This window comes from Daktulosphaira vitifoliae, unplaced genomic scaffold (assembly GCF_025091365.1).
Source record: "Daktulosphaira vitifoliae isolate Bord-2020 unplaced genomic scaffold, ASM2509136v1 Scaffold_1, whole genome shotgun sequence".
In the NCBI taxonomy this organism is placed as follows: domain Eukaryota; kingdom Metazoa; phylum Arthropoda; class Insecta; order Hemiptera; family Phylloxeridae; genus Daktulosphaira; species Daktulosphaira vitifoliae.
This window is the reverse complement of record NW_026099572.1, coordinates 82689065-82702324: the sequence shown is the minus strand read 5'-3', so window position 1 is coordinate 82702324 and position 13260 is coordinate 82689065. Positions and strand designations below refer to the sequence as shown.

General features: G+C 26.3%; 2 protein-coding genes across 2 annotated transcripts; both read left to right on the top strand.

Moving 5' to 3' along the window:
- Window positions 1-520: 520 nt before the first annotated feature.
- LOC126896871 (MATH and LRR domain-containing protein PFE0570w-like) lies at window positions 521-12863 on the top strand. The gene is made up of 2 exons (XM_050670013.1): window positions 521-1445; window positions 11995-12863. Exons 1-2 carry the CDS (start codon window positions 559-561, stop codon window positions 12779-12781), a joined length of 1674 nt encoding a protein of 557 aa, XP_050525970.1. The 5' UTR covers window positions 521-558; the 3' UTR covers window positions 12782-12863.
- LOC126896864 (uncharacterized) lies at window positions 3690-6313 on the top strand. Its single transcript, XM_050670005.1, has 5 exons — window positions 3690-4909; window positions 5096-5302; window positions 5373-5472; window positions 5585-5869; window positions 5926-6313. The coding sequence occupies exons 1-5, from the start codon at window positions 3989-3991 to the stop codon at window positions 6222-6224; spliced, it is 1812 nt and encodes a 603-aa protein (XP_050525962.1). The 5' UTR covers window positions 3690-3988; the 3' UTR covers window positions 6225-6313.
- Window positions 12864-13260: the final 397 nt, after the last annotated feature.

Here is a 13260-nt window from a genome sequence, read left to right as displayed (position 1 = left end):
AAGTTATATATATATAACTTATATTATAGGATATAAAAAAACACATTTTATATTTTTAAAATTTTTCAGTGTTTATTTAATAAATTTCAATTTAAATTGTTTTATTTTAAATCATAGAATGTCATCTTGTCTTAAACCCAACCTCTCACTCCTACATTTATATCGAATAATAATAGTTAATTAATTATTGGTCTTAATACACAAATAAAACTTAATTTGTAATTAATAAACAAAACATAAAAAGTGTAATTGTTCCATAGTCACAATTAAGTACTATAAATACAATATAATAAGGAAAAATGTATATATAATTATATACATTCTATATAATGTAATAGATGTTTTTTTAATTTTAATTGTATACACATGTACTATTTATAAAAGTAACTACATGAACATTGATTTATACAAATTTACTTGTGTTTTAACTATTTATATACATAAGAATAAGTTTTTTTAATTATTATTTAAATAATTTAAATTATATATTTATTGTATAAAATTAAAATTAATCATCCATTTTACGTTGGGAAGTATTAAATTTTTAAGTTCTGTGATATGATGAATATGAAATACTTTGTTTATATCTTCTTTCCATTTATGTTTTTAAATAATGACTATTTTGTAAATTGTAAAATTAAATCCTCAGAATACAAAAAATATGTTATTGATGTGGTGAGACATTTCTGTAGTCAACAAGGATGGATATTAATGCCACATATATGGGCTAAAGATGAATATTTACATGGAAAACCAATACATGAATTTTTTAAAAATAAAGCGACATGTACAAATTATATACAAATATTGAACATAGTAATTTGTTCGCTCAATATTAGGTATACTGAAATACTTTCGTACTTCCTTATAATGATTAATTATATTATAGATAAATGCAGCATTTATTTAAGAAAATTAAACACAACAAATTTTAATAACTGTTCTATTTTACTGTATGATGCAGTGAAAATGTCCGCAATCTTGTTTAGCAAATTGTTGGACGCTATGTTATTTATGAGCCACATAAATTTAAAGAAAATTAGGTATAATATGGAATGTCTAGCAACGATTACAGACTACATTAGACCATTTAGTGATTTTACTAATTTAAAAATGAATCAAAATCCATCTGGATTATTAAGAGATAATGATCAAGATATTTTTCACGAGTTTAAACATATTAAAAACTTCTTTAAAAATATTAAGAAGACCATCAACTTACATGAACTTATAAAAAATCATAGTATGTATTTATCTGTAAGTAAAAATCATGTTCCGCAGTATTTGAAAATATTGTATGAAGAAGAATCTTTTAATACATTTAAGAATTCTAACCTTGATGTTAGTGTTATTAAAAATTTACTGATAAATTTTTATGATCAAACGATAAAAAATAATTATGAAAATATTGGCTTTAATGAACTATTGGATCCTAACAACTCCAAGTAAGTTTCAATAAAGTTATTTTCAATAAAAAAAAATCTAAATTTTTTACTTTTTTTATACTAATTTAATTTAAAAAATGTAAAATAATCAATCAACAAAAGACGATATAAATTATAGCGGTGAAACTAAATATACCAAAAATAATTATAACATAACTATTATTTTAAGTGAAATTAAATGACTAGTGTTAAAATAATCACAGTATATTCCTACACAATTCATAGCAAATTATTAAATTAAAAAAAAACATTTGTTTACATTATTAATTCCCCTTAAATATATATTTTTTTAATTTAAAAAATCACCAAAATCATAAAAATAGTAGCATACTATGGACGTGGCATATTCTCGTCATTACTTGACGGGTCAAGTATAGATAATATCTGACTGTGATTAAATTCACTGTCATAAAAAATGCTTCGATGCAAATATGCAAATATATTGTTTAATTTTAAGAAATTGGTAAATTATACCAAAAGTAAAATTAACTCCTATTTTTTGTTCGTCTTCGACGTCCATTTAAACAAAGAAGAAAAGTCGTCGGGACACATTTTTTTTTTTAACACGCTTATATTAGTTTCACATGTATTTTTGTTGTTTGTCGTTTGTAAGTTTGTAATTCCACGCGGCACGTGTTATTATGTCGCGAATCCCGTCGTGTATGACCTTGAGACTAGACTGTCGTAACGCATTCACCCCACCCCGCTCACAACTCGCCACTAACACAATTTTCCTGTATAATTTTATTTTTGGTTTTCGTACCCGTATACGCGTGCGTGTCATTAATTATATATATATATATATATATATAATTTTTACAAATTTTTATTGTAATCNCTAACACAATTTTCCTGTATAATTTTATTTTTGGTTTTCGTACCCGTATACGCGTGCGTGTCATTAATTATATATATATATATATATATATAATTTTTACAAATTTTTATTGTAATCGACACGGCCCCGCGTCGTTTCGTTATACACGATGCCCCAAGACTCGTGCCACCTTTATCAGCCGTCGCCCTATTTTATGAGTATTTGACTGACCAACACCGCGCGTTATACGCCGCGATGCATAGTCCAGCAAGTGCCGCACGGCCGACGACGTCCCGCCGCTAATGATACCGTAGTCTTCTTCCCATTGTCAAAGTGACAACGTCAACAAACCGATCCGCATTCGCGCACCGTCGCACAGTGGAATGAAACGCCGATTTAGGCGGCCAAAAGTATCATTTTTTAAAAGTCACTTAAATTTTTTTTTTTTAGCAAAACACATTAATATCATACTTAAGGGTTTTAATACAAATTTTCAAGAGCATAAGTTGATTTAGTGAAGGTGTAGAGCTATTTTAATGTTATACTTCTAAAATTTATCCGTATTTTCAGTAATTTTGAGTTTATTTTTGTACATTTTTTTTATGCCTTAAAACATAATTTAAAATTAAATTTTTTTTTTTATTCCTATTAAAAAAGATATCCTTTTTCAAATGAAAAAGAAAAAAAACTTTTTTTTTAATTTTTGTGGAATTTAACAAATTTATACTTTAAAAAAAATCGAATTTTTTCGTTTTTTTCTCTAGTTTGCTCGTTTAAAGAGATTAACTAAAAATTACGCAAAATTACACGTTAATCCATACATGTGGCTTGTAGAGCAAGTCATCAGCTACACTATGAAAAAAAAAAATTTTGCGCTCGATAATATTTGAACTGTACATACTGCATTTACCTAGAATAAACGAGTATTTCCCTAAAAATCGTATTATGATTTTATAGGCATCCTCATAAGTTAACACTAATAAATAACATTATATGAACTCATCGATAAGATTTGGTATTGTTTAAGTTATCTTGAATGTATATCTATCTGACGAAAAATTTTTTCATCGTTATATTATGCCATAAAGTTAACCACTCTCCATTTGTTAATCTCTCTATTTTCTATACATTTTTTCAATATAGTGTTTTTTTTTATAAGTTTTTAACTTTTAAAATTACTTTCTTCAAATGGATATTAAAACACCTGGTAAGTTATTATTAAATAATTTATACCCTTATTTAATCAATTTATAAATGTGTGTAGATTTATTTTTTACTGGAAAAACTGTTTAACAAGTTATACATTTTTAATAAATTTTTTTTCGATCATAATGCTATATAATATATAATAGGATTGTTTAAGATTTAAGATTAAACCTTTTTTTAATTTTGATATTATAATTTTTAACAATATTAAATTTATACATTTATTTTAGTTTCTGATTGTTCATCATCTATTTTTTTTTCAAATCAACAACTGATTGAAGTTATTAAAAAAAATGGTATTAGTTTAAAAAACATAACAAACAATAACTCAAGGGCAGTAATTTTTGATTTTTTAAAGCAAAAATATAATGGAGCAAATTGGAGTACTCATTTTATTAAAAAAGTTGAAAAAAGTATATTAGTATTTTGTTTGGCTGCTTCTAGAAGATGGACTAAGGTTAGTCGTCATCATGAAAGGTTTTTGAAAAATTATTCAGAATGGCTTACTACACCATTTAAAATGCCTTCCATTAAAAAAAAATCTACTAAAACAATACAGGGCCGACCTTTGGTTGATTTAACTGAATGTTCAGAACGAACAATGCGGCGAAAAATTAACTCTGCGTTAACTATGACATCAATGACGTCACCTGAAATTTTATGTGCAGCAAAAAAAAAGTTATTTGTGTCTGGAAAAAGAAATGAGACTGCTTTATTTAATAAACTGTTGTTGTCTCCTAATAGTGTCCCACAAATGAAAATGGCAATTAAAGATTCTTGTAACAAAGAACCTATATCTTATACTGCTGATGAAGCTTTAGCATTTATTGTAGACAATCAACTTACAAAACAACAGTATATGAATATAAGATTAGGAGCTAAAAAGAGGAATTGCGATATTTATCCATCTTATGAAAAAATTTTTAGTGCTAAACAAAAATGTTATCCTGATAATGTTAAAATTAGTGAATCTGGTTGCATAATACCCTTGCAGAATCTTTTAGATCACACAACTAAAAGAATTTTTCAAATACCAGCTATCAACGAGGTAAAAATTGGCAAAAAGTTATTAGAAATGTTCTATAAATGGGGCTGCGACGGAAGTAGTGGTCAGGCCCAATATAAACAAAAATTTAATGACAACCCTTGTACAACTGACCAAACAATGTTCATGTTCTCTCTTGTGCCACTTGAACTTAGATGCTGTAGTGATGATAGCAATGATAGTAGTGACGTAATTTGGAAAAATTCTATGCCTTCCTCTACTAGATTTTGTAGACCTATTAAATACAAATTTATGAAAGAAACAATTGAAAGTACCAAAGAGGAGGTAAAAGAAATTGAAAAACAAATAAGCAAATTAAATACTACATATGTATTATTCAATGACGAATACTTTGAAGTAAAACATACGCTTATTTTTTCTATGGTTGATGGAAAGGTTAATATTAAACTTTATTATAAATATCTAAAATTTATTGTGTACTTTTATTAGTAATGATTATATTATTCAGTCACAGAAAAAAAAATTTCAAACAAGAAAATTAATGATCAATATTTTTTATTGATCTATATAATTTGATTACTTATTTCTTAACTCGGTTCGATAAAAAAAAAAAATTTATAGGTATGTAATTCTTTGACTGGAATATCTAGCCAAAAATGTTTTATTTGTGGATGTAAACCAACCGAAATGAATGACATTGAGGCAGTTAAATATCGACCATGCATAACAGAAAATTATAAGTATGGATTGTCAACGTTGCATGCGTGGATACGTTTTTTTGAGTATTTTATTCATCTTTCGTATAGATTAGAAATTAAAACTTGGCAGGTAAAATAAAAAAATTATAAAATATACAATATGCAATCCACTGACAATTTATTTTCTTCTAATTTTAAAGGTTAAGGCTGTAAACAAAGGTTTGTATAGTGTTCGTAAACAACATATTCAAAATAAATTTAGGTCTGAAATGGGACTTTTAGTAGATATTGTGTTACAAGGTATGTGATAATTTAGTCTAATTTAATATTAGAATGTTAAAACATTTAAAAAATAATTCATTCTATACAATTTAATATTGTCTAATATATATTCATTATTGTCCAATTATAGGACATGGAACTACGAACGATGGCAATACTGCAAGGAAATTTTTTAAAAACGCTGAATTGTCATCCTCCTGTACTGGAATTGATATTAATTTAATTAAACGGTGTGGAACAATTTTATCGGTAATAGCGAGCGGATATACAATAAACATAAAGGCCTTTGAAGAATATTGCTTTTTAACAGCTAAATTGTTTGTATCATTGTATCCATGGTACTATATGCCGGCGTCAGTGCATAAAATTTTGTTACACGGTGCTCATATTATTCAATATGCGCCACTTCCTATAGGTAATATCACAAAAGATTATAGTTACTACAATAAAAAATATCAACATTTATTTTAGGCAACTTATCTGAGGAGGCACAAGAGAGTCGCAATAAAGATTATAAAATGTACCGAGAACATCACACCAGAAAAAATTCGCGCTTAAATACTAATGAGGATTTAATTCACATACTTCTTATCTCATCGGATCCTTACATTTCTTGTATCGATAGAAATAAGCAAATGCATTTAAAAGAGTTATCAGAAGATGGTAAGATGTTAGTAATATTCCCTCATAATGATAACAACTATAAAGAAGATGAATTAAATAGTCAATTAAATGATTCATTTTCAGACATGAATTTATCAATGGCATAATTATTTTTTATATGTATAAAACTAAAATATTCATATTTATATATCAATGTAATCGTATAACAATTAATAATAAATAATGACTAATTTTATTTATAGAGTAAAAATCCTGTAAAACATACGATTTTTAGGGAAATACTCGTTTATTCTAGGTAAATGCAGTATGTACAGTTCAAATATTATCGAGCGCAAAATTTTTTTTTTTCATAGTGTAGCTGATGACTTGCTCTACAAGCCACATGTATGGATTAACGTGTAATTTTGCGTAATTTTTAGTTAATCTCTTTAAACGAGCAAACTAGAGAAAAAAACGAAAAAATTCGATTTTTTTTAAAGTATAAATTTGTTAAATTCCACAAAAATTAAAAAAAAAGTTTTTTTTCTTTTTCATTTGAAAAAGGATATCTTTTTTAATAGGAATAAAAAAAAAAATTTAATTTTAAATTATGTTTTAAGGCATAAAAAAAATGTACAAAAATAAACTCAAAATTACTGAAAATACGGATAAATTTTAGAAGTATAACATTAAAATAGCTCTACACCTTCACTAAATCAACTTATGCTCTTGAAAATTTGTATTAAAACCCTTAAGTATGATATTAATGTGTTTTGCTAAAAAAAAAAAATTTAAGTGACTTTTAAAAAATGATACTTTTGGCCGCCTAAATCGGCGTTTCATTCCACTGTGCGTCGTCATCTACGCTGCTAACCTTTTGACGCCCGAGGATCACGCCAGACATCGCGTCGTGGACGCCAACGAAAGTGCCGAGATATTATGCAAAGATTATATATTCTTACCATCGCCGCTAATATTAAAATATAAATACATATATATATATTAATATTTATATGTACGTATATGTTAATATTCATTTATATATCCCTACAGCCGACGCCGTTGCCGTCGTATATACCTCGTGTATAACGTTCCCCCCGCCACGCCCGTCCACGAAACACTGCTATACCTCGTACATGATACGTTTACGTACTTAAGTCCCTTTACATGTATAAATATATATTCTAATTACTATTAAAACTTATATATTAATACGCTTTATTCTCATTAAGAGATATATAGTGTATTTATTCCGATTACGANAAGAGATATATAGTGTATTTATTCCGATTACGAGGAATGATTGCCGTATTGTCATTTTTCGTCACTACCTCCACGTTGCACGCTTGCTGCTTTCCTTGGATGTGGTAGCCGTTTCTCAGACTCCCACTCCGGAATCGAACCCTGATTCTCCTTTACCCGTTATAACCATGATATTGATAGTAACTATTATCATAACATGTAACTAAAAAGTAAAAAATAAATATAGTTAAAAAAAACTAAAAAAAACACGCTTTTAAAGCACATTGAACTAAAAAGTTAAAAATAATTTTTAAAATAAGCTTGAAACAATAATGTACGAAAAGTACTAGTATTATTGTGATAAAAGCGTGGGTGCTTTGTGCCATATTTTTTGTATATTGAATTATATTTTTAACACGCTTTATTAGTTTCACCTGTATGTATTTATGTATGATTATTTGTATGTATGTTTGTTTGTAACTCTCCACGCGCCACGTGTTATTTCTCACGTATCCAGTCGTCTATGACCTTGACTAGACCGTCGGAACACATTAACGNTTTATGTATGATTATTTGTATGTATGTTTGTTTGTAACTCTCCACGCGCCACGTGTTATTTCTCACGTATCCAGTCGTCTATGGCCTTGACTAGACCGTCGGAACACATTAACGCCCCCCCCGCTCAATACATGCAGACCATACTATTTATCTGAATAAAATTATTTTTGTTTTTGTACCTATACATGCGCGCGTGTCATTAACATTATATATATATAAACAAATTTTTATTGTTGCTTTGTGCCATATTTTTCGTTCATTATTGTTTTAAACTATTTTAAAAATTATTTTTAATTTTTCAGTTCAATGTACTTTAAAAACGTGTTTTTATAGTTTTTAAACTATATTTTTTAACTTATACTTATGTACGTAACATAATCTTTAATTTAACATATGTTTAAAGATCCAATATTTCCGGAACATTATCAAAAATTAAGTTGAAAATGTTCCACTTTTAACTAGAATTTTTAACGATTTACACCCACCTGTATAATGGAACATTGTCTGATTTAAAAAAAAATATGCCAAATGAAAAAAAAAAAATTAAGTTGAAAAATTCCTACTTTTATTCGAATATTTAAGATATAACTCCTTCTGTATGAAGGCTTCCATTTAAATAAAAAATATGTCACATGAATTGATATAAACAAACTATTTAGAAAAAAATGTGTGTTGGTACATTTTTCAAAAAAATATAGCAGTTACAAGTTGAAAATATAAAATCTAAATTAGAAAATTTTACACGAAAATAGTATGTTTTTAACTACAGCAGCCATTTGTACATACCAGATAAGTCATTAGGAATATATATTTTTTTTAATTTTTAAAACATAACATAAGCTTTTATTTAATATGTGTTTAAGAACGCAGTAATTCCGAAACATTATCAGTTGAAAAATTTGATTTTTGTAAAAAAGTTGCTATTTAGAATCCCTCTTGTGGGCAGGTTAAGAGTCAGATTTTCAAAAAAATTATATCAAATAAAAGGAAAATATCTAAAGTTTTAATATAAAATAAAATTATTTTGATTTGTTCATTTTTCAATAAGTTATGGTAATTTTGAGAAAAAAAAATTTTAAAAATGTCGAAATTTACTGATTTTAAAAAGCGTAATTTTTTTGAGGATTTCCCCCATTTACGTTGAATGAGGAAATTTTCTCAATTTTTAAGGGTAATGTCTTCAACAATTTACGATTTGTGATATTTTGACGTATCGTTAAATGAATTCGTTCCGGTGAAGACTGAGAAATAGTGGCGACAGACATAAAAAAATCGTAGCACTGTGGGGTTCCGTCACAGTCTGAACGTGGCATAGTTAGGAGAAGTATAGTTGATATCTGACAGTGATTAAAATCACTATCACAAAATTCGCTTCGTTACAATTTGTAGGTAATGTTTCATTTTAAAAAATTGGTGGATTATTCCAAAAGCAAAATTAACTCCTATTACCTTCATATTCATAAAACGCAGTTCTATGATTTATAAGTATAAACATGAATAAATGCTAATTATAGTAATTAAATTTAAGATGCAATTGATATTTGTTAATTTAATATTGTAATTTTTCAGAAAAATTAAAAATTATTAAATAAATAAAATTATTAAGTATATATCATTTTTATGGCAAACATACACAAAAGATGAAGGGCTTTATTAATTTTAATGATTCTTAAAAATATCTACTCAATTGAGCGTATTATATTATTTGATCATAATTGTAAAAATCAATTGTTATTTTAGGTGAATCTAAAATTCATTTTTTTTTTTAGAAATTATTTATTTAGTAAAATGTTACCAAAAAATTTGGAATATTATAGTCTGGTAATAAATTACTAAGTAAAATTATTTAATTTTGTTAAAAAAAATTACTTTATTCGAGATATTGATGCTTTTATAGGACTGTTTTAGTTAGTTTTAAATATTATTGGCTTACAATAATAATTTGTTAGTTATTGAATCAATAAGATTTTATAAACTTCTTTTGCTAAATATTTATACATATTAGCTTTGATGCGAACCTGAGAAGGTATTAATTTTACTATGATGGGTTTTTTATTTATTTTTTTTTTGTGTCTGTTACCACATTTTCTCAGCACTCATCGAATCGATTTCTTTCAACGATACGTCAAAAGATAGCTACAATTCGTATCTAGTCGTAGACATTACCCTCAAAAATTGAAAAAAATTCCCTCATTCGCCTGTATTATGTCTTTACCTATTATTTGATATATTATTTTTATAAATTTGTCTCTTTACCTGCACACAGGGGGAGGATTCAAAATGACAACTTTTTTACAATAAATTAACATTTTCAAACATAACTTTTGAAAGTGTTCCGAAAACTCTGACACTTTTATATATACCTTAAATTAAAGATAATGTAATATACTTTATTATAGAAAAAAAAAATTTCGGACTTTATTTGTCTTCATGGTGAAAATAGTTACCAAATGTTATTTTTGTATGAACATCCTCAATTTCATATTTTACAATTTTAACTTTATAATTCTATAACTTTTTAAAAAATGTATGGATCAATACAATTTTTTCACGAGAAGTAATATTAATATACTACATTCTTGCATTCGACACACTTTATCTTAATCAGAATATAAATAAGAAAATAACAGATCATATAGCTTTTGGAATAATACATCTATTTTTAAAAATTAAACACTATCTAATGATATGCATTGAAGCGTTTTTTTTACAGTGATTTTAATCACTGTCAGATATCATTATAATTGACCCAACTATGTCATGTCACATTTGTGCCACGAACCTCTTGTGCTGGGTTGTGTTTTTTTTTTATAAATACTTTATATATACTATTTTTATCCAACATAATTTTTTTAAAACGAACCATTTCCCTTCATACAAGGGGGGTCAAATGTTAAACATGCGTATAGTAAGTAGAACTTTTTCAATTTTGCTTTTAAAATATTTCGGAAATACTGACACTTTTATATACACCTTAAATTAAAGCTTATTTTATATACTTTATTTTGAAAAAAGTACTAGTTTGACAAAAGAGTACACGAGTTAGGTGAAATGAGGAGTTTAGTGACAATAGGCGAGGACTTGATAAGGGAAGTGGAAAGTATTTAGGATCAGTTGTGCAAACGACCGGTGTTATTGACGACGATGTAAGACATAGTATTAAGTGTGGGTGGTTGAAGTGGAAAGAAGCGTCTAGTTTGTTATGTGATAAAATAATTACAATGAAGCTGCAAGGTAAGTTCTATAAGACTGTAGTGAGACCAGCTATAATTTATGGTTTAGAGTGTTGGGCGATTGACAAGAAAGTAGAGCAGAGATTTTTTTTTGTCTCTTATCACTTTTTTCTTAGATCTCGCCAAATTCGAAAACCCAACGGAATCGAAGAACCGATTTCTTTCAACGATACGTCATAATATAAATTGACTAAATTTCTCTCGTTCCCCGTAAATGGCGAAATATCCAAAAAAAAAATACAAATTTAAAAATCACTAATTTTTGACTTTATTTCAATTTTTTTTACTTAAAACTGCGATAACTTTTTGAAAAATTTATAGATCAAAACAATTTTTTTATATATAAAAACATAAGGTGATTACATATTATTTTAAATATTTTTTACAAATATGATCCTTTACTTGCCCATTGTGGGGAATTAAAATAACAACTTTTTCACTAAAATTTACTTTTTCAACTTATTTTTTGAAAGTGTTCCGGAAATACTGTTACTTTTTATATATATCAATTATAAAAACGTCGAAATTTACTGATTTTAAAAAGTGTAACTTTTTGGGCGAATTCCCCCATTTACGGGTAACGAGAGAAATTTTCTTAATTTTTGAGTGTAATGCCTTCAATCAAATACGATTTGTGATATTTTTTCTCAACGATAAATTGTTCTACTGAGATCTCAGAAAAAGTAGTGACAAGCACAAAAAAACATCCAAGCTAAAAAAAATAAATGAAGATATCATGGTAAAATTATTACCCTCTCAGATTTGTATCGAAGCTAATAGAAAAACAAATCTTTGACACTTTATTAACTTGACTTATCATATTAATTGAGATTATTATACGGTTAATATCAATTATTTTGAGTGATAATTAAAATAGTTAATTTTATTGTCTTAATGTTACTAGGTTCTGGCTTCCTCAAGATAGAGAAGAAGAAATTATTACGTTTTTAAACTCGATTATTAAAAAAAAAGGTTGGAGCAATCTGAATCACATAACTCTTATCGAAAAAAAAAATTATATAAATGTTCATGATATTGTAGGCCTAGTAAATAGAGATAACCATTTGACTAAACGTAAATATCTGTCAAAATTCATGCGTTGCAGATACACTGAAATAATCCAATATTTTAATGGTATGTTGAAATCGCTAATAGATATTTGCATAAATGAACAAAATAATAATGATACAACTTCATTTATTCATTGTGTGATTCAACTTTACAATATAATTAATAGATCTATAAATATGTTTGATCGATTATCTTCTGCATTGAGTACGATAAGAAAAACAACTAATGATATGACGATAAAAAATTATAAATTGATTATTGAGAAATTCATCAATAATGTATATAAATTTATTAGTGATGAATTATTGAAAATTTACCCATCTGAAAAAGTTTTTATTGATTTAAATGATACTAATAATAAAGTCATGGCAAATGAATATTTAATTCAAATTTCAAATTTTCGTTCCAAAATTATAGTTGCCAACTTAATCATAATTGATAAATGCAATTCAAGAGATTGCTTAATAGAAAAAAGGCCTTCGGAATTAAATGACATGATTAATTTTGAGAGAGATAAAAATCATTTATCATCCAGTGACCAAATTGAACTTATATGTGCAAAACTTAATAATTTTTATGAAAATGTTATCTTAAATGATTGTGAATATCTTGGTTTTTAATAAATTCTAAGCCAATAATATATTTTAAACATGTATACGTATATAGAGTGATCTATTATACTTTGACAAATCTAATTTTTGATCTACTAAATATTTTGCGTTATTTTTTTTTTTATAATTTAGGATTAAGTTTAAATATTTTTTCTATTTTATATTTCTAAAAAAAAATTATTTTTTAAATAAAAATGAATAAGCATTTTGCCTTTTCCTTATAAAAATTTCTATCGGTTGATAACAACATTAAGATAAGTGCTTAATAAGATACAAACATTTCAATTCATAAAATGATTTTTTAACGCAGTTCGCTTAGTACAGTTCGTATTATTATTAATTATAATATTATTATTAATATTCGCTTTTATATTCTTATAGCGTTGTCTGTAAATTTAATTTACTTGTAAATATATTTATATAATCACGTATATTTGATCATATCCAGTACATTATTTAGAGCTTAAAATCCTAAATAGCAATGTAAA